The 21,835-nt window shown below is 50.3% G+C and overlaps 1 protein-coding gene across 4 annotated transcripts in view; it reads right to left on the bottom strand.

The window, feature by feature from the left end:
• CCDC50 (coiled-coil domain containing 50) overlaps window positions 1-21,451 on the bottom strand; it is a 31,905-nt gene extending 10,454 nt beyond the window's left edge. Inside the window, exons 1-6 of one of the 4 annotated variants that reach the window (XM_039369096.1) lie at window positions 21,333-21,451; window positions 9,646-9,708; window positions 8,716-8,845; window positions 5,302-5,392; window positions 4,018-4,135; window positions 1,199-1,975 (exon numbers count right to left, since the gene is read on the bottom strand). In XM_039369096.1, coding sequence (XP_039225030.1) covers window positions 1,199-1,975; window positions 4,018-4,135; window positions 5,302-5,392; window positions 8,716-8,845; window positions 9,646-9,708; window positions 21,333-21,381 — 1,228 coding nt within the window. In that variant the 5' untranslated portion in view covers window positions 21,382-21,451. The remainder of the gene's footprint in view (window positions 1-1,198; window positions 1,976-4,017; window positions 4,136-5,301; window positions 5,393-8,715; window positions 8,846-9,645; window positions 9,709-21,332) is intronic. The other 3 variants (XM_039369095.1, XM_039369094.1, XM_039369097.1) reach the window with 3 other exon arrangements.
• Between the last annotated feature and the right edge of the window lie 384 nt (window positions 21,452-21,835).

Below are 21,835 nucleotides of genomic sequence, written 5' to 3'. Positions count from 1 at the left end.
GCACCAAGAACCCCACAGTTCTTCTCCTCTCCTTCCTTCCTTTCTTTCTTTCTTTATCTCCTTTTCCTCTTGCTCCTCCCTGCAAACCCCTCTCTCTTCTGGTCCTGATGATGTTACCTAGTTGGGTCGTGAAACGTCTGCAAGAAAACCACCCAGCTCAGAGAGCACCAAGGATCCCATAATCCTTTCTTTCTCTTTCTTTCTTTCTCTTTCTTTCTCTCTCTCTCTCTTTCCTTTTCTTTCTTTTTCTTTCTTTCTCTTCTCCTCCTCCTTTCTGCACACCCCTCTCCCTTCTAGCACTGATGATGTTCCCTAGTTGGGTCATGAAACATCTGCAAGAAAACCACCCAGCTCACAGAGCACCAAGGACCCCCCCCCAGTCCTTTATCTTTCTTTCTTTCTTTCTTTCTTTCTTTCTTTCTTTCTTTCTTTCTTTCTTTCTTTCTCTCTCTTTTCCTTTTCTTTCTTTTTCTTTCTCTTCTCCTCCTCCTCCTCCTCCTTTCTGCACACCCCTCTCCCTTCTAGCACTGATGATGTTCCCTAGTTGGGTCATGAAACATCTGCAAGAAAACCACCCAGCTCACAGAGCCCCAAAGGACCCCTCAGTCTTCTTCCTCCTCCTCCTCCTCAACTCCACTGATGATGTTCCCTAGTTGGGTGATGCAATGTCTGCAAGAAGACCACCCAAGTCAGAGGGCACGAAGGAACCCCCAGTCCTCTTCTTCTTCTTCTTTTTCCTCCTCCTCCCTGCAAACCCCACTCCCTTCTAACACTGATGACATTCCCTAGTTGGGTGATGAAACGTCTGCCAGGAAACCAGCCAGCTCAGAGAGCATCCAGGACCGCACAATAAGCTCAAAGCTGCACCAGGACCTGCTTATGGGCCACGGAGGGACCGCCTCGGCTTCCAGGCTCAGACCGACGTTCCTTGTGGTGGAAACCCCGGGAGCCTCTGTCTCACCTGGAGCAGAAGCAGTTCTGCGGCTACAGCAAATTCAGAGGCTGCGATTCTATAAGGAAAAAAAACCCCTCAACCCCGCCTTCCTCCTGACTGGCAGTTTTAGCACATTCCTCTCTTCCTGGAGGGTTTAGGAGTCCTCGACTGGCAGCTGGCACCCTCTCGGCCCAGTGGGGAAAGGCGAAATGTGGGAGACCCAGAATCAAGCCCAAAGACCCCCGTGGGCCGCGGTCCCGTTACCTGCATTCCGGGGTCGCCTGCCTTCCCCGTCCCTGCCCTCCCTGCGGTGGGAGGTGGGGGAGGCCCGAGCCCCCCGCGGCTCCCTTTCTCCGTCCTCCCTCCTGGGCTGGTGCCGGGGGGCAGCCTCCGGGTCCTGGTGCCTGGCGTGATGGTGGGCAGGGGGCCACGGGGAGCTGCGGTCCTCCTGGGGTGGCAGCCCACGACGGTCCGGATTGGGGGACCGGCTTTGGCCGTACCGTCTCTCCGCCTGCCTCTCTCTCCCGTTGGGGGTCGGCCCCCGCTCCCCCTGCCCTCGGGGCCCACAGCTGCGGTGCCCGCTCCTCCATTCCTCTTCCCGCTCCGTCGGAGGAGGCGGCGTCCGGGGGGCTCTCTCGTGGCTCGGAGGCCTCCTTGGATCCCTGCCGCCTCGACCGGCCCGGGGCGGTTCGGCATCCCACAGCAGCAGACGTGGCCCCCGAGTTTTGTCCTGGCTCCAGTTGGGGCGACTGCGGGCTCTGTCTTCCTCTTCCTCCTCCTCCACTCCCACATCTGCAGGATCCTCGTGATGAGGGGGTCTCCCGTGCCCGTCCTTCTTCCTCTCCCGTTTCTCTCGGTCCTTGCTCCGGCCGTCCTTGGCCTTTCTCGTTTCTGGGGAGCTCTCCCAAGTCTCCAGGTCGAGACCCTCTGAAAGCAGAGGAGGCCCCCCCCGAGGCTCCCTCCTTTGGGGGGGCTGCCTCTCCGTGCTGCCCGGTCTAGGGAGTTTGGGCCCCGGTTCGCGGGGATTGCCGGACAAGGGGTCTGGGCAACGACGAAGGGGCAAGACAGACAAGGGAGGAGAGTTAGTGACCGGGGTTAACGGCAGGTGTAGGGCTACACAGCAGGGGGGGAGGGGGGGGAGCAAGCTTGGAGGGTCAGGGAAGGCATGCGAGTAAGCAAAGCTCCTGCAGGACCCCTCAGATCCCCCCTCCCTTCTCCACTGGCTTCGGCCTCTGAAGCTCTTCCCGTCAGTGGAGACTCCAAGCCAGGAGCCCTCTCCATTTCCACGTAAGCGGTGTCCCCTCCTTACCTGGCATGAGACAACCCACCGTGGGCAACTCACCACAGGACAAGGCAACAATTCAATTTAATGATTTAAAATAATGTTTGAAATGTTTTAATTTTTTTTGCCCTTTGGATTTCATTTGGTCCCTCCTCTGGCACCCTTTCTGAGAGGAGAGAAGAGGAATAAATAGGATAGGACAGGATAAGATAGGAGGAGGGGGAGGAGGAGGAGAAAGAGGAGGAAGAGGGGAGGAAGAGGAGGGGAGGGGGAGGAGGAAGAGGAGGAGGAAGAGAGGAGGAGGAAGTGGAGGAGGGAGGAGAGGAAGCGAGGGAGGAGGGGAGGAAGGGGAGGAGGAGGAGAAAGGGAGGAGGGGAGGAAAAGGAGGAAGAGGGGAGGAGGAAGTGGAGGAGGGGAGGAGGAAGGAGGAGAAAGGGAGGAAGGAAGAGGAGAGGAGGGGGAGGAGGAAGAGGAGGGGGAGGAGGATGGGGAGGAAGAAGGAGGAAGAGGGGAGGAGGGGGAGGAGGGAGGAAGAGGGGAGGAGGGGGAGGAGGGAGGAAGAAGGGAGGAAGAGGAGGAGAGGGAGGAGGAAGGGAGGAAGAGGGGGGGAAGAGGAAGAGGGAAGAGGGGGAGGAGAAAGGGAGGGGGAGAAGGAGGAGGAAGGGAGGAGGAGGAGGAGCCCCTGGCATGTAATGACGGTTTCAGTGTCCTAAGTGACAAAAAGCAGAGCGTGTTGCACAGTGACAAGGAAGAGGCCTGCAGGCTGAAGAAACCACACCAAGCAGCATCCCGTTCATTAAATCCCAGCTCTGGAAGTTCCTCTGATCACATCAGCCCTTCAAGAAGGAGGAGGAAGAGGAGGAGGAAGAAGAGGAGAGCCAGCCCCTCAATCACAATCCAGGAGACGATTTCCATTCTGCAGCAGCGATGCTCATCAAGCGGGGGGGGGGGGCTTTCATTGGAGATTGGCTGGAAGCCCAGCCCACCTGGCACCTGGCTCTGCCCAGCTGGCATTGGTGGCGTTTATTCGTTCCCAAGCGGAGTCCGGCATCCTTCTTGGCCAACAGGCAGGGTCTAAGGCAAATCTGGCCCCTTTAAGGCTTGTGGACTTCAACTCCCAGAATTCCCCAGCCAGCAGCCCACTAACTTCTCCCAAACTGAACAGAGAAGCCAGCAAGGAAAAGTCAAGGGTTAGACTTGAAAACTTCCAAAGTCCCTTCCAGCCCTAGGATTCTATGATCTTCGGCAGGGGGATAGACTAGAAGACCTCCAAGGTCCCTTCCAGCCCTAGGATTCTATGATCTTGGGAAGATGGCTGGACTAGAAGACCTCCAAGGTCCCTTCCAACCCTAGGATTCTATGATCTTGGGAAGATGGCTGGACTAGAAGACCTCCAAGGTCCCTTCTATGTAGTTATTTTGTAATTCTGAATCTCCTTTGGCCTCCGGGATTGCAGCCTGAAGGACCTCTGGGCACTTGCCAAGGTCTGAGGGATGTATGTGTATATATCTGTTTGTGTGTATATGTGTGTGTGTCTGTATGTGTGTGTGTGTGTGTGTGTATTTGCGGGTCTTTGTGTGGCTGCTTTTGAGTCTGTCTTGACTCCTGGCGCCAAGCCCTGTTTCCTGACCCCATTTCCAGAAGCCCTTGCCTTCTTCCTGGGGCCGAGAGGGGAGGACTGGCTGGCCCAAGGACTCACCGTCTTAATCACGACACCCAAATTATTCCCCTTGCAGAGATTAAGGCAGAAAAAGCAACCCGGGGGGGTCGGGGGGGGCAAAGGGGCAGCCCCTCCGCTCACCTCTGTTCTCTGGGGGGTAGACTTCTTCGGACGCGCCCAGCCGCAGGGGGTCCGGAGGCAGCTTCTTCCGCCTCTTCTCCTCCTGCAGTTCCTTCTGCTGCAGAATCCGAGCAATGTCCTGAAACGAAGAACACGTGTGAAGGGGTCTCCATCCAGGTTTGGCTGAAACCCAGTTGTATCTCGGTATTTTTCTTCCTGGGGTTGGACTAGAAGACCTCTAAGGACCCCTCTGATTGTTGTCCTGTTTATACGTCCTCCAAGAGGACCCTACAAGCCCCTCTAGGCCTCTCTTAGATTTTCCCCCCTCCCCACCTGGAGGTCTTCTCTGCACAGGTAGCACTCAACGTACGACCACAAAATTTCCGTGGCTAAGTTCAATTAAGTGAGTGCGGCCCCCTTTTACGAGCTTTCTTGCCAGAGCGGATAAATTTAATCCCTGCAGTTCTTCAGCAAGTGACACGCTTGTTAAGTGAATCTGGCCTGGCTTGTTCAGGAAGTCGCAAAAGGGGATCAACCACATGACCCCTCCAGGGGCACTGCGACCGTCATAAATATGAGTCGGTTGCCGCCGAACGTCTGAATTTTGATGGGGACGCTGCAACGGTTGTGTGAAAAACAATAATGATGATGATGATAATGATGATGATAATAATAATAATAATAATCATCATCATCAGCAGCAGCAGCAGCAGAAGAGACGAGAAAAAACTGGAGAAGATAACAAAATACAAAGACCTACAAATAGAAATAGAAAGACTGTAGCAAAAGCAAGCAAGGGTAGTACCAATAGTCATAGGCTCCTTGGGTGCAATCCCAAAACAACTGGAGCACCACTTGAACACCATCATCGGCATTGACAAATTCGCTATTAGTCAATTGCAAAAGGCGGCCTTACTAGGAACTGCTTCCATCCTGCGACGATATCTGTAATACCATCAAACATCCACATCTGCCTATCCCAGGTCCTGGGTAAGGACTCGAGAGGTAGACAAAATGCCAAATCCAGTCTGAACATCTGGCTGACTGTGCGATGATCCATAATAATAATAATAGTTGGAAGGGATCTTGGAGGTCATCTAGTCCAACCCCCTGCTCAGGTCATAAGTTCCTTTTTCCAGTCCTGTTGCAACTTCGAACGGCCACCAAATGAATGCTTGTAAGTCGAGGGCCACCTGTGCACCTTTGCAGGCAGGTCTACTTGGGTGGCAGAAGCTGGGGAGCCGTTTCTGCCTCCTCGGGGAGAGGAACGGCCCTCGTCTCCACGCCGAAGGGGGGGGGGCTTACCTCGTCGCCCTCTTCCTGACGACGCTGCTGCTCCGCTTCGATGACCAGCTTGACCTGGATTTCCTGGGCGATCTCGCAGTCTTGCTGTTCCCTGAAAACACCGGAGGGTCCTTGGTGAGTGGGTGGGAGGCAGGGCGAAAGAGTCGAGCAGGGGACGGGAGCCGAGGGCAGCAGAAGACTCCCACCTTGGCTCAGGAGAACCTTGGCCAAGCCCTTCAAGGTGAGAAAAGACGGTTCTGGGGCAAGAATCATCTGAAGAGACCATAGAAGTGTCCAACCTTGTCCACTTTAAGACTTGTGGACTTCAACTCACAGAATTCCCCAGATCATAGAGTCCTAGGAATGGAAGGGACCTTGGGGGTCTTCTAATACAACCCTCTGCCCAAGATCATAGAGTCCCAGGGCTGGAAGGGACCTTGGAGGTCTTCTAATACAACCCTCTGCCCAAGATCATAGAGTCCTAGGGCTGGAAGGGACCTTGGGGGTCTTCTAATACAACCCTCTGCCCAAGATCATAGAGTCCTAGGGCTGGAAGGGACCTTGGAGGTCTTCTAGTCCAACCCTGCAGAAGCAGAGACTCCTGGATGCAGGAGCTCAGTCTGAAACAACCGTCACCCTCCCTGAATGACGTGAACCGGCCTCCAGGCCAGGCAGAGCGAGGGCGGAGGGCTCTCCCGATAAGCCCAGGCCGTCGGCCTCCTCTGCCTGCAGACCTCAGCTTGGGGGCTTAGCCCAGCCGCCCAGCCGCCAGACCCCCTTCCTGAGGGTCAGCCGGTGCAGGAGGGTGGGGCTGGTCCTTCTGGCCCTGGCTCTGGCCCAAGACCTGGACCGTGGATTAGGTCCGGAGCAGAGAGGGGTGGGAGGGGGGCTGCTTGGTTCTTGACCCACGTGGGATTTTGATGGCATGGATTTTTTTTATGGTGGCATCTCTTCAGGGAGAAGAGCAAGCGACCAACCGCTCAGAGAAGAAATGACGGTGGAAGAGAAGGAAGGAAGGAAGGAAGGAAGGAAGGAAGGAAGGAAGGAAGGAGGGAGGGAGGGAGGGAGGGAGGGAGGGAGGGAGGGAGGGAGGGAGGGAGGAAGGAAAAATGGTGAGGAAGAGGAGGAAAAATCATGGAAAAGGAGAAGTAGAAAGAAGTGATGGAGGAGGAGGAGGAATGGAAGAGAAGGAGAAAGAAGAGATGGAGGAGGAAGGGATGGAAGAGGAGTGGAGGAGAAGTGATGGAGAAGGAGGAGGGGAGGAAGGAGAGGAGGAAGAGGAAGGATGGAAGAGAAGGAGGAGTGGATGAAGGAGAGGAGGTGAAGAAGGGAAGGAGAAGGAGGGGAGGAAGGAGAGGAGGAAGAGGGATGGAAAAGAAGGAGAAGGGATGGAGGAGGAGGAGGAGAAAGGAAACGGAGAAGGAACAGAAAGAGATGGGGAAGAACCAGCCCCCCCCCTCCGTTCTCTCCGAGGTCCCAAAGACCCACATCCAACATCTGCTCGGTCTGCTTTAGGAGGAGCAGAGAGCGTTGGAAGTCAAGAGTTTATCCCTTCATTAATTCAGACTGAAAGAATCCTGACTAATGGCGATGTTAATTTTCTAGTGAAAGGCAAGCCGCTTGATCTTCTTCCAGTTCGCCACTTTGCAGGGCCTGCGGCTACAAAGCTGGGATGCTTCCTAGACGACTGACACAAACATCTCTTGCCTCAACCTGGCCTGTCTGGGAGCAGCAAGGCAGCTTCTGTGATCTAGGCCAGAGACTCACCCAGGTCCTGCGTGCATTTGCGGAGAGTTACACGACGCATTTGGCTCTGGGTGAAAATACCGGTCAGTCTGAGGAGTCGGACAGGCTGAGATCATGAACGGAAATCTCCCCCCCTGCGTGACTTGACACGCCCCAGTCCCCCCCCCCCCAAACATCCCAGCCTGGTCTTCTGGGATTGTTCACTTGCCTTTTCTGCGGTTCTTCCCAGTTCCTTACATCCTTTTCCAAATGCAACATTCAGAACTGCGCCCTAATATTTACGTTTCCCCAAAACAAAGGCATTACGACATTTCCAAAATTTGCCTTTTTTTTTTTTTAAATAGCTGCCAGACCCTGCATTGATCAAGCCAGGAGATGACTTCATTATATTTATTTCACTGTTCCAGTTATACCCAGTTTTTTTCTTTGTGTAACGCTTGACACGGCTCAAATTACATTACATGACATGATATTAATGACATTCCCAATGACAGCAGACACAGGGATCTCTTTTTTCCAGCCCCATGCATAGGATCAAAAGGGGAGGGGCCCTAGGGTTGACCCCCTCCTGTTTGTGGCAGCCCCTCAAAAACTGGAATGCTGCTATCCTGTGTCCCCCCCCCCCAATCCTTCTTTTCTCCAGACTGGCCAAATCCAAGTCCTCCAACCGTTCTTCGTATGTTTTAGTCTCCAGGCCTTTGTTCATCTTAGTTGCTCTTCTCTATTGGAGGAAACCTATTTTAACTTTGTGAGTTTCCCAACTCAAACAGGAGGACATCCACCCTGCCCATTTCTAGCCAAATTTTGAGGGGATTTTTTGTGTCACAAGGAGGATACTTCAGTGTGCTGACGACCTGGGATCAAGGTATTGACGTAACAGCTAACCAGCTTATGGAATGTAAGATGTAAGACGTAATGTAATGATGAGACTGGCTCAGCAGGGTCTGTGTCTCTTTAAGAGCCTTCGTATAAAGGGAAGTGTCTGCTGATGTGTTTTCTCTCTCCGTTTCCTGCTGTAACTGTAGTGTGTTGGATCCTGCTGTATTAGCAGGTGTACGTATGTTGTTTCTGGTGTGTGATATTGTAGATAGTATAAGATAAGCCACCATTTAATATAGACCACTGTTTACTGTGTTTACTATTGGGTTATCTTGTGCAATAAGACTGTACACGCTGGTGCTGCAAGCAGGCCTGTGGAATCCAGAGCGGGATGGAGCCCATTAAATGGCTAGCACAGGGATAGGCAACCTTGGCTCTTTTATGATTCGTAGACTTCAGCTCCCAGAATTCCTGAGCCAGCGAATTCTGGGAGCTGAAGTCCACGAGTCATAAAAGAGCCAAGGTTGCCTACTCCTGGGCTAGTGTGAATGTGTGTTGTCGCTGGGTTGGAGGAGCGGGGAAGAGTTATTACTTGATTATTTTATTATTTTTTCTTGTTATTTTTTATTCTTTTTATACGGTGTTTTTATATCCGTGTAAGCTGCCTTGAGTCATCCTGTGCAAACAGGCAACAATATAAATTTTCTAAGTAAAATAAATACATAAAAATAGCCCCCCCCCCCAGTCTCCTGGTTGTCCCCATTGTTCAGTGCAGAGAGTCGAGTCCCTGGCTGTGATTCTCCAATAGTTCCCCTCCCCTCAAAAACCCAGATGAAAGTGCCAGGACCCCCACTGCAGCCCCCCACTCACAGGTTCTTGTGCTGCTCCTGAAGACGAATGCGAGCTTTCCGGTCTTCTTCCTCTTGCAGCTGTTTGGCCATTTGTAGGTCATGTTTGACCAGGCGGTTGCGCTGGATGTTGGTGGCTAAGTGGTGCTCGACTGGAAGGAGATGGGAAGCAGGGAATTAAGAGGCTGAACAGCCATTTGTCTGACATGGTATAAGGTTTTCTGCCTGAACAGGGGGTTGGACTAGAAGACCTCCAAGGTCCCTTTCAGATTCTATTCTATTCATTCCATATTCTATTCTATTCTATTCTATTCTATTCTATTCTATTCTATTCTATTCTGTAATTCTATTCTGTAATTCTGTTATGTTCTATTCTATTCACACCTATTCTATTCTGTTCTGTTCTATTCTATTCATCCCCTATTCTATTCTGTTCTATTCATTCCCTATTTTATTCTATTCTATTCTGTAAGTCTGTTCTGTTTTGTTCTATTCATTCCCTATTCTATTCTGTTCTATTCTATTCATCCCCTATTGTATTCTGTTCTGTTCTGTTCATTTCCTATTCTATTCTATTCTATTCTATTCTATTCTATTCTATTCTATTCTTTCTTTTCTCTATTCATTCCCTATTCTATTCTGTTCTATTCATTCCCTATTCTATTCTATTCTATTCTATTCTATTCTATTCTATTCTATTCTATTCTATTCTATTCTATTCTGTAATTCTATTCCGTTCCGTTCCGTTCCATTCAATTCTGTGGAACTGATAAACAAGCAAGGTACATACCATACACCTGAATAAAGAGAAACGCAAGGAGCCACCCAATTGGATTAATAAAAATTCAATTAAAATCCAATTGAGCAGAACCAGAAGCAGGGAAGACTAGCACAAAAGGCACCTTGTGTGAACAAGGACAGGATCCAACAGGGTTTCTCTGACGTAACTTACTTTCCTGCTCCTGCAGGCTGTGGGCCAGCGTGTGATCCTCCCGGACAGCAAAATCTCGGCATACTGGGGAGAAAAAGCAGAAAAGATTTGGTTCCTCCAGGAAGGGTGTGCCGAGTCCCTCACCAAACCTAGCAAATAACTTCTAGAACTAACAAACCTGGAACTAAGGAGGAACTTCCTGACAGTTAGAACAATTAACCAGCGGAACAACCTGCCTCCAGAAGCGGTGAATGCTCCAACACTGGAAGTTTTTAAGAAGAGACTGGACAGCCATGTGTCTGAAATAGTATAGGGCCTACCATTTCGGACAAATGGCTGTCCAGTCTCTTCTTAAAAACTTCCAGTGTTGGAGCATTCATCGGTTCTGGAGGCAAGTTGTTCCACTGGTTAATTGTTCTGACTGTCAGGAAGTTTCTCCTTAGTTCCAGGTTGTTTCTCTCCTTGATGAGTTTCCATCCATTGCTTCTTGTCCTGCCCTCAGGGGCTTTGGAGAATAGCTTGACTCCCTCTTTTTTGGGGGAGCCCCTGAGATACTGGAATGCTGCTATCCTATCCCCCCTTCATCCTTCTCTTCATTAAACTGGACATTCCCAGTTCCAGCAGCCTTTCCTTTCTGAAGGAAAGACTGCTGGAATTGGATCAGCCTCCAGTCCCCTGATCCTCTTTGTTGCTCTTCTCTGTCCTCTTTCTAGAGTCTCAACATCTTTTCTACATCGTAGTGACCAAAACTGGATGCCGTATTCCAAGTGTGGCCTCACCAAGGCCTTGTAAAGTGGTATTAACACTTCACGTGATCTTGATTCTTTTTTCAGTGCTTTTTTCAATGTGGTCACTAAATCAGCTTTTGTAAGTCGGGGACTTCCTGCACCTATATTAAGAGACCAAGAGGAAGGAGAAATGGCTGCTTTTGGGGGGAGGGGGGGTTGAAATTTGCCCTGGATGCCAGGTGGGGACGTTGTTCAACAAAGGAAGCCTTTGTGGTTTGCTCTTCCCCCACCCAGATTTTATGTTCCTTTTGCAAACTTGCAAAGGACGTTGCCAGATGTACAGGGACTTCCTTTCCAGATGCTTCTTTGGAAGCTGTCTGGCCAAGCCCTTCAGGAAGGTCTTCTCTCTCCCCCCCCCCCCGGCCCCTTCAGAGACCCCCTGATTTTTCCAAAAGCCCAGGAAGCAAGGCCATGAGAGAAATGTATAGGGGGTACCTTGCTCAATAGTAGTAACTGTGAGAGTCTCGTAGTCCTAGTGGACAATCCCTTAAATAGGAGCCAGCCGTGTGCTGCAGCTGCCAAAAAGACCAACACAGTGCTGGGCTGCATTAACAGAGGGAGAGAATCAAGATCACGTGAAGTGTTAGTACTGCTTTACAAGGCCTTGGTAAGGCCACACTTGGAATCCTGCATCCAGTTTTGGTCCCCACGATGTAAAAAAGACGTTGAGACTCTGGAAAGAGTACAGAGAAGAGCAACAAAGAGGATCAGGGGACTGGAGGCTAAAGCATATAAGGAACGGTTGCTGGAATTGGGGATGCACAGCTGCATGAACGTGTGAAGGAGCAGAGACTCTCTTTTACCAGCAAGAGGACACGTTGCAGCTCCAGAAATGGAAGAGCCTCTACTCAACATCTGTCCTTGAACCTTCTCCCTTTCTCCCGCTCTTCAAGGGCGGGACGGGGGGGGGGGAGCTTAGCCAGACCCCCAGTTGCTCTGGATTCTCAGCTGTTCTGGAGGGGGGGCAGCCAAGCAAGGAAAGGCGCCTGCCAGCTGGCCCTCTTCCCCGCCCACCCCCCACCCCACCCCTTTGGAAGAAGCTTCCAACCCAGTTCTCCAAATCTGAGCCAAAAGAGGCCAAAAGAAGCCTACTCAGCCCAAAGCCAGCCAAGAATGAGTCAAACAGCTGCGGCCCCATAACAAAGAGCTAAATTGACCTTTCTCCGGAACTGGGGGTGGGAGGGGGAGGCCTTTGCTCTGAAGGATCAGCATGGAGATTGGCCAGAGCTGGTTGCCCTAGAGATTGCGCCCCCCCCCCCCCGTCCGCCCTCTTTGGCTGGGGGCCCTTGTGTGATAACAGATGCAGCTTCTCTGTCTTCACAAAGCCACAGGTGGTGGGGAGGGGATAAGGGAGGGGAGACCCCCCCCCAGGTCCGGGCCTCAACGCAGCAACTAAATCAGGAAAACCTCTCAGCAAGGAGAGAGAGAGGACCCTAATTCCACCGGGGCATCTCATGGATTCAAAGGCAACCTGGTTAAAACAGAGGCTGAATCCCACTGCCAGCACTGGGATTTAGGGACTGCAAGAGAGATTTGAGAAGGAACCCCCAAAAGAATGGAATAGGAATAGGAATAGGAATAAGAATAGAAATAAATAGAAATAGAAAATAGAATAGAAATGCAGAATAGAATAGAATTACAGAATAGAATTACAGAATAGTTATAGAATAGAATTACAAATAGAATTACAGAATAGAATGGAAAGAGAAAGAGAAAGAATAGAATAGAATAGAATAGAACAGAATAGAAAAAAGAAATAGAAATAGAATAAGGATTAGAACAGAACGAAACAGAATAGAATAGAATCTGGAAGGGACTTTGGAGGTCTTCTAGTCCAACCCCCTGCTCAGGAAGGAGAATCTATACCACCTCAGAAAAGTAGTCCTTGACTTACAACCATTTCTTTAATGATCATTCAAAGTCACAGTGGCACTGAAAAAAAATGAATTACCATATATTATTTTTCACACTTAACGACCGTTGGGGCATCCCCAGGGTCACGTGATCAAAATTCGGACGCGTGGCAACATGACTCCTACTTATGACGGTCGCAACGTCCCTACTGGCGACCTTCTGACCAGCAAAGTCAATGGAGAGGGAAGCCGGATTCACTTAACGACCGTCTGACTGACTTCACACCTGCAGTGATTCACTTAACAACCATGGGAAGAAAAGTCGTAAAATGGGGGGGCGAGACTCATTCTGAGAACTGTCTCTTAACAACAGAAACTTTGGGCTCAATTTTGATCCATCCATCCTTTTGAACTAGACGCCCAGCTTCTGAATTTTAACCACATGTGACCGGCAGCTGCAACGGTCCTAAGTGTGGAAAAACGATCATAAGTCACTTTTTTCAGAGCCTTATACGGTAGTGGCCAACTTCAAACAGGCATTAAACAAAGGGTTGCTTAAGTCACGTCGAAAAAAAGGGCAGAACCGCTGCGTTCCGGCCGTTGCTGGTCCCCGGAAGCCGGAGGAAGGCAGCCTGGTGAACTTTACCCGGGCGTGGCACCTCCGGACTGGCACAGAGATCCAGAGCAAACGGAGGAGATCACGAGAAAGAAGGGGAGGAAGAGGCAGAATCTGGAGAAGATCCCCCATGCTTTCCTGGGAAGATCACGATGATGTGGGGCATGGTGGAAGGGGAGGTGGCAAAATCTGTCAGGTGAGAAGGGGGGCAGGGGTGAAGATCAAGCAGGATGCAGGCATACACACACACACACACACACACACCAGATAAAATAACAGAGTTGGAAGGGGCCTTCGAGGTCTTCTAGTCCAACCCCCTTCTTGAGCAGGTGACCCTATACCAGGGATAGGCAACCTGGGCTCTTTTATGACTGGTGGACTTCAACTCCCAGAATTCCTGAGCCAGCATGACTCAGCTAGGAAACCTCTCCCTTTCCCCTCAGCATGGCTAGCTCAGGAATTCTGGGAGTTGAAGTCCACAAGTCATGAAGGGGCCATAGTTCCCCCACACTTGCTGAGGAATTCTGGGAGTTGAAGTCCATGTGTCATGAGGGGGCCATAGTCCCCCCATGCTGGCTGAGGAATTCTGGGAGTTGAAGTCCACGAGTCATGAGGGGGCCATAATTTCCCCACGCTGGCTGAGGAATTCTGGGAGTTGAAGTCCACAAGTCATAAAAGAGCCAAGGTTGCCTACTCCTGCCCTATACCATTTCAAAGAAATGGTTGTCCAATCTCCTCTTAAAAACCTCCAGTGATGGAGCACCCACAACTTCTGGAGGCAGGTCGTTCCACCGATTAACAAAATAACAGAGTTGGAAGGGACCTTGAGGGTCTTCTAGTCCTGCCCCCTTCTCGAGCAGGTGACCCTAGACCATTTCAGACAAATGACTGTCCAGTCTCTTCTCAAAAACTTCCAGTGATGAAGCACCCACAGCTTCTGGAGGCAGGTAGTTCCACTGGTTAATGGTTCTAACTGTCAGGAAATTCCTCCTTAGTTCTAGGTTGCTTCTCTCCTTGATGAGTTTTTTCCTTCTTCTGTAGCACTCTGTTCAAGCAGAGTGAAATCATGGCAATTGCTATGATTTCCCTTTTTCATCTGCAGAGCAAATTATTGCTCACATCAGAATATCAGAGTTGGAAGGGACCTTGTAGGTCATCTAGTCCAACCCCCTGCCCAAGCAGGAGACCCTAGACCAAGGGTAGGCAACCTTGGCTCTTTTATGGCTCGTGGACTTCAACTCCCAGAATTCCTGAGCCAGCCATGCTGAGGGGAAAGGGAGAGGTTTCCAAGCTGAGCCAGGCTGGCTCAGGAATTCTGGGAGTTGAAGTCCACCAGTCCTAAAAGAGCCAAGGTTGCCTACCCCTGCCCTAGACCATCTCAGACAAGTGACTGTCCAGTCTCTTCTTGAGAATCTCCACTGATGAAGCCCTTACAGCTTCTGGTGGCAAGCTTCTGGTTAATTGTTCTAACTGATAGGAAATTTCTCCTTAGTTCCAGGTTGTTTCTCTCCTTGACGACCACCCGTTGCTTCTATTGCAAAGAAAGGTTTTCTGTAGGTCAAGATTTGAAGAACTGAGAGTCATCCTGGTGCTTGCCCACAGCAGCTGACTTCCCCTGGCTTTCCTCCTTCCTCTAAGTGGGGGGGGGGGGGGAGAAAGTAGGCACGAGACAGCCTTGCATCTTCTCCCTCCTGCAATGGGGGGGGGACAGCTCTCACAAGAGGCCCCTCCCAGCAGTCCCATCTGCCAATCAATCGTCAGCTGCCTCCACCCATCGCCTCTTACACACGCTGGCTGCACCTCCAAGGCTAAAGTGGGGGGCTCACCCTGGAAACTAAGCCCCAGCAACCCCATTTGGTGTTTCAGGAGTGTGTGTGTGTGTGTGTGTGTGTGTGTGTGTGTGTGTGTGCGCGCGCGCTAAATCTGTGTTAAAGATAAAAACCACGCAGAGGTCTCCTCTTTAAAAAACAGACTAGCTCCTTGAGACAAAGGGACTCTTGTTCGTCTGTGCAAAAGCAGCTTGCGGGGCCCCACTTGAAATGAGGATGGTGAGGGGGGGGGAGTTCAAAGGTGAAGCCCCCAACTGAAGGCAAGGCCTGCTTCAGACCAGGTTCCCAGGCCCCTTTGGGGGAAGGAAAGGGCTTTTACCAAAAGGAATTTGCAGCAGGCTGGGAACCCAGCTGAGGCCCACCTGCTGTGCCCTAAAATGGAGGCAAATGCTCTCTCTCTCTCCTCGCCCCCCCCCCCCGCCCCCTTGGAAAGGACCCCTGTTTGGGTCAGGTCTTCAGATTTGGCTTTTGGTGGGGTGGGGGGAAGAGGCCAACAGAATGCAAAGAGCTTCCTGGGGTCCTTGGAGCTCTTGGAGGAGGAGGAGGAGGGGAGGGGGAAGGAGGAAGGAGGAGAAGGAGGACTGTGGAGTCCTTGGTGCTCTCTGAGCTGGGTGGTTTTCTTGCAGACGTTTCATGACCCAAACTAGGTTACATCATCCGTGCTAGGAGGGAGAGGGGTTATAATGTATGTAAACAGAGAGCAAACTCTCCTTAAACTGATAATGTTATTTAGTTGGGCCATGAAAGGTCTGCAAGAAAAGTCCTCCTCCCCTCCTCCTCCTAAACAACCCTCTCTTCCAGCACTGATAATGTTCCCTAGTTGGGTCATGAAACATCTGCAAGAGAACTACCAAGCCCAGAGAACAGCAAGGACCCCACAGTCCTTTCTTTCTTTCTTTTCTTTCTTTCTTTCTCTTTTTCTCCTCCTCCTCCTCTCCACAAACCCCCCTTCCTTCCACCACTGATGATGTTACCTAGTTGGGTCATGAAAAGTCCTTTCTTTCTTTCTTTCTTTCTTTCTTTCTTTCTTTCTTTCTTTCTTTCTTTCTTCCTTCCTTCCTTCCTTCCTTCCTTCCTTCCTTCCTTCCTCCTTCTTTCCTTCCTTCCTTCCTTTTTTGTTTCTTTCTTTCTTTCTTTCTTTCTTTCTTTCTCTCCTCCTCATCCTCCCCCTCCCCCTCCCCCCTTCTGGCACTGATGATGTTCCTTAGTTGGGTCATGAAACATCTGCAAGAAAATGACTAAGATCAGAGACCACCAAGGACCCCACAGTCCTTCATTTCTTTTTCTTTCTTTCTTTCTTTCTTTCTTTCTTTCTTTCTTTCTTTCTTTCTTTCTTTTTCTCTTTCTTTCTTTCTCTTTCTCTTTTCTTTCTTTCTTTCTTTCATTGTCTTCTCCTCCTCCTCCTTTCCGCAAGCCCCACTCCTTTCTAGCACTGATGACGTTCCCTAGTTGGGTCATGAAATGTCTGCAAGAAAACAGCCAAGCTCAGAGAGCACCCAGGACCCCACAATTCAGCCCTGAGCTACAGAGATTCTCTTCTAAGGAGTTTCATTTACACTCTGAATTACTATTATTACCGGGTGCTTTTTTTGAGGGCTGCAATTTCGTGCCTTCTTCCTTGGGAATAAGCCTCATCAGCAGAGCTTAAGTTTTGCAACCGGCCTCAGCAGAGCAGCCTGGTGTGAAATTTGCATTCATTGTAAAAATAAACTGCAAGGTTTCCTGGAGGGGCAGCTCTGCAGCCGGCTCCTCGCCCTGAAACCCTGCGTGGGGGGTGTGCTGTGTATGTTTGCAGACTAGTTCACACGCTGGGACTTCATGCGATAACCCACCATGTCTAGATAGAATCTGGCATTCAGGAACGGAGCAGCCAGGTGGCGGGCCAAGCCAAACACCGGTAGACCTTGACTTACAACTGCTATTAAGCCCAAAATTTATGTTGCTAAATGAGATAGTGGTGAAGGGAATACAACCTTTCTCGCCAGAGTTATTACCACAAAGAAGAGGAGGGGGTCAAGATATTCTCCAAAGTACCAGGACAAGAATGAATGGTTGGAAATTGATCAAAGAGAGAAGCAACCTGGAATTGAGGAGAAAGTTCCTAACAGCGAAGACAATTAACCAGTGGAACAGCTTGCCACCAGAAATCGTGGACGCTCCATCACTGGAGATCTTTAAGAAGAGGCTGGACAGTCACCTGTCTGAGATGGTACAGGTTCTCCTGCTTGACCGGAGGGCTGGACTAGAAGACCTCCAAGGCCCCTTCCAGCTCTGCTCTGCTCTATTCTATTCTATTCTATATTCCAGTATCTATTCTATTCTATATTCCAGTATCTATTCTATTCTATTCTATTCTATTCTATTCTATTCCTTTTCTCTATTCTATTCTATTCTATTCTGTAATTCTATTCTATTCTGTTCTATTCTATTCATATTTTCTATTCTATTCTAATGTTATTTCTATTCTATTCTATTCTATATTTAATTCTAAACCAATTAGGAAAAACTTTACCCCTTCAGTGTAAGAAAAATTCTTCTACATTTTAGCTTATGCAAGTTTCCCAAACTTTTTCTCTTAGAACACAGTTTGTGTAACATATTTTGGGAAAACGGGTTAAAGGTTTGAGGATGATCCAGCCAGCGGCTTGTGTACACAAACAACAAGTTTGCAAAGTGTTTATTTTGCCTTTTTTTTCCTGGTGTGTTTGTTTTTTAAAAAAACACCGTTATTAAAACTTTTTGAAATGAAGATAAAAAGCAAAGATAAACTAATAAAAAGCAAGGTTGGAAAAAGAAAAAGAGAAAAATCGAAGAGAAAGTTAAAAGGGAAGAAAGGAAGAAAGAAAAAAAGAAAAGAATAAGGATGTAAATAAATGGCTTCCCATCTTTAGAGCAGTTATAAATTCAATTAGAAATTTACCTCTTTCTCTAAAGTGACAAATGAACTGTCTTCTTCCTAAATCTGTGTCTAGGCATCCAAACCATAAATCACAAATTTATTTTTTTTTTGTTTTACGGCAAAAGGTCCACAAGCGATTTCCAGTCAGCAATACACACAGAGATATTGTCTTCTCTCTCCTCAAATAAATCAATTTAGCCACCCCTGCTCCATCATCTTCTCCATCATCTACCTCCATGATAGATATTGCCAAACATCTTCGACCATAAAATAAATCTCGCAGCCATTTTCATCTACAAAATTCCACGTCCCTTTTCCAACAAAACAGTCGCAAAAGAGACTTCTGATCTCAATTATATTTTGATTTATTTTTTAGAATCTTCTGAATCCGCCTGTATACGAATCCAAAATGTTCTAGCTTTTCTGAAAGCACAGTAAAACTTCACGTTCCCAACAAAAAAATTTGAAGCTTCCTCGTTCGGGGCTTCTTTGTGATCTTACGGTATTGTGCAAACTCAGTTTGCTACTCCAGAGTTTTGTGCAAATCCAGAACATGGTTAAAAGCAACTGGGCAAAAGGTGATATGCAAACCACCCCATATATCTATATATATATATCTATATATAAAGCAAATAGTAGCCATTATTTTAGTCATCACCCTGGATGGAGGCCACCACCCACATCTTGTTCTTAGAAGACACAAATTCTCCATCTGCAATCAGCTTAACCCATCTAACATCTGAGGAAGTTGCAACTCACAAAAGCTTACTATCAGGTTTAATGAACTCTTGTGAGTCAGAAAAACTGCTCCCAGTTTCTGCCTGGGTTTTTTTTGATACCCGAGGCTAACACAACGGTCTCTCTGCAGTGTATCTTGGAGGGAGATCTTCGCAGGGCAGGTGTGCAAGGATTTGGGCCCCCCCTTTTTGTGTGTGTTTGGATGCCCCCCACCTACAGGAAGGATTAAAGCCGCACAAGGATAAAGAGCTGAGTTGTGCTACTTACTCCAGAGGCCAAAGCAGGTCAGGAAGACGAGAAAGGGATCCTGCTTCTTAGATCATTTCCCCAATAAACAAAGCCCCAAGCAAGAGTAGGATCTGTTTCCCGAAAATCAAGAGAAGGAACTGCTCTCAAAAAAACAAAAAAAAAATTGCAAGCAGATCTTGCAAAGCCAGAGAGTGAAACCCCTCTTCCTTCAAAAGCAACTCCTTGATTACATGCAGTCCTCGACTTACGACCACAATATGCAAGACAGCTGTTATTATTTGCAGGATTCATTAATAATAATAAAATTGGAAGGGACCTTGGAGGTCATCTAGTCCAACCCCCTGCTCAGGCAGGAAACCCTATACCATTTCAGATAAACTTATACGGCCATCTGTTCACTCGCAGTCACTCTGGCTTGCTTGTAAGCAATAAAGCCTTAAGCGCGTTTTGCCCCATTTTACGACCTTTCTTGCCACCGTTGTTAAGTGAGTCACTGCAGTTGTTAAGTCAGTAACACCGTTGTTAACTGAGCCTGGCTTCCCCCATTGACTTTGCTCAGGGAATCATGTGATCCTAGGGGGGGCACTGCGACGGTCATAAATGCGGGTCAGTTGCCAAGCGTCCGAATTTTGATCCCGTGACCGCGGGGACGGTGCAAATGTCATGTGAAAACAGTCAGGGTTTTTTCAGCACAGTTGTAACTTTCAATGGTCATTAAATGAACCGTTGTAAGCCGAGGACTTCCTATAAAAACCTAAGAACCCAGCAGCGTGTTGACCTGCAACAGATGGGATGTTTCCAACAATGGAAGTTTTTAAGAAGAGACTGGACAGCCACCTGTTTGAAATGGTGTAGGGTTTCCTGCTTGAGCAGGGGGGTTGGACTAGATGACCTCCAAGGTCCCTTCCAGCTCTGTCATTCTATCGGTAATTTGGACTTGTGGACTCCTAGAATACCTCAGCCAGCCAAGACTGGTTGTTAAGTCACTTTTTTTCAGTGTCACAAAGGGAAACACACCTGAATGTATGCAATCCTCAACTTACAATAATTTGTTTAGCGACCATTTCAAGTTACGACGGTACTGAAAAAAGTGACTTACAATGCCTTTTCACACTTGTGACAGTGGCAGCATCCCCGTGATCACGTGATTAAAATTTGGAGACTTGGCACCATATTTATGACAGCTGCAGCATCCTGGGATCATATATCTCCCTTTGCCACCTTCCAACAACCAATCAGAATCAATCAGAATAGAGCTGGAAGGGGCCTTGGAGGTCATCTAGTCCAACCCCTGCTCAGGCAGGAAACCTTATACCATTTCACACAAATGGCTGTGCAGTCTCTTCTTAAAAACTTCCAGTGTTGGAGCATTCACTGCTTCTGGAGGCAGGTTGTTCCATTGGTTATTGTTCTAACTGTCAGGAAGCTTCTCCTTAGTTCTAGGTTGCTTCTCTCCTTGATTAGTTTCCATCCGTTGCTTCTTGTCCTGCCTTCAGGCGCTTTGGAGGATAGCTTGACTCCCTCTTCTTTGGGGCAGCCCCTGAGATACTGGAAGACTGCTATCCTGTCCCCCCTCGCCCTCTTCATTCCCAATTCCAGCAGCCGTTCCTTGTATGTTTTAGCCTCGATTCAATGGGGAAGGCAGATTCCATTCACAACCAGGTTACTTAGTTAACCAACGCAGTAATTCACTTAACAACCGTTGTGGCGAGGAAGGTCATAAAATGGGGCAAAGCCCACTTAAGAACCGTCTCACTTAGCCAGGGAGATTTTGGGCTAAATTCCCGGTCACATGGAGAAGGGGATTTTTGTCGTCTGGAAGAGTGACAGACTAGTTCTGCCATTTCAAGGGGTGTGTATGTACAGGTTTTGTGTGTGTGCGTGTGTGTGTGTGTGTGTGTGTGTAAATATAAACACACAGATACACAGACTTACCTTGAAGTTGAATTTCAAGTTATAAACATGCGAATATAAATACACCTCTAGAGAAGTGCACATATATAGATCAAAACAAGATCCACCAAGGGGCCGATTCTCCGGGGGTCTCTCTCTCTCTCTCTCTCTCACACACACACACACACACACACACACACACGGAACCCCCCCCCCACGGGAACGGCCAGTCCTCGCCCTCCGCCGACGCGCCTTTCCCTCTTTCCCGCCGCTGCCAACGATCCGTTACAAAGTAACCCGCGCCGGAAGCGGGTTACTGGAACTCCCCGGCCGGTCCGAAGCGGTCCCGCTTCCCACGACCAACCCGGGTCAGGGTTTCCCACACCCACCGCTCACACCCCCGGCTTGGACTCCAGGATTGGGCGGGCGGCGGCGCCCCCCTTCCCCCCCCACCCCGTTCCGGGGACCGCGCTCGCGAGTTCACGGGTGTTGGCAGGGTCGTGCGAAGGCAGCCCCGGCCCGTCCTGGCTCTCCCGGCGGCTCGAGGCGGGCAGGAGCGGCCGGGCCAGGCCCGCGGTCTCTCCGGGCTAAAGGGAGGGCCGAAAGTCCGCCGCCTTCGGCAGGGCTGAGTCCGAGGGGGGCCCGCCCGCGCGCGCCATGGGCTTTGTAGTGGGCGCTCTGCAAAGTCCGCCCGGCGCGGCCTTAGCCCGAGGGGGACCCCCGCGCAGCATGGGCTTTGGAGTGGCCGCTCGGCAAAGTCCCTCCCCGCCCGCTCCGTCCAGCCTGGCCGCCGCCGGGAGAGGCCTCCGGGCTGCCCGCCTGCCCGGCCCCCGCCCGCCTCACCTTCCTTGACTCCCGGCAGCTTGGAGCGGTCGATGCTCACTTCGGCCATGTTGCGGGCGGGTCGGCGGGGAGCGCGCCCCCGCCCCCCCCGCCTTTTCTGCTCGTCCCCCCTCCCTCCCGGCGGCGCCGCGGGGACGCGCTCCGGGCACGCGCCTGCCTGCCCGGGCTCCGGCTTGAGCGGTCCCGCCGCCGCCTCGCCTCTAGAGGGAGGGGCGGGGCCTTGGCCCGACCCCGCCCCCTCCAGGTGAAGCGGCGTCCCGAGTCGGAGGGGAAGGCTCCGCTCTTTCTCCCCCCCTCTCCGCGCCCCGCCCCCGCCCCGCCCCCGCGCATGCCGGGAAGTGTAGTTTGGCTCCCGGACCCCCCCCCCGCCCCAGTGGAGTTCTTCCTCGTCCTCCTCCCCTTTGTCTTCGGCTCCCCCCCGCCCCGCTGGCCTGGCCGGCTGCGGATGGTGGTAGCGGGGGAGCGGAAGGGCTGGAGGACGGGCCGGGCAAGGCTGGGGGAGT

The sequence above is a fragment of the Crotalus tigris genome, unplaced genomic scaffold (genome assembly GCF_016545835.1).
Source record: "Crotalus tigris isolate CLP2741 ecotype Arizona unplaced genomic scaffold, ASM1654583v1 scf7180000020968.1038771, whole genome shotgun sequence".
Classification (NCBI taxonomy): Eukaryota; Metazoa; Chordata; class Lepidosauria; order Squamata; family Viperidae; genus Crotalus; species Crotalus tigris.
This window is presented reverse-complemented; position numbering and strand designations above follow the sequence as displayed.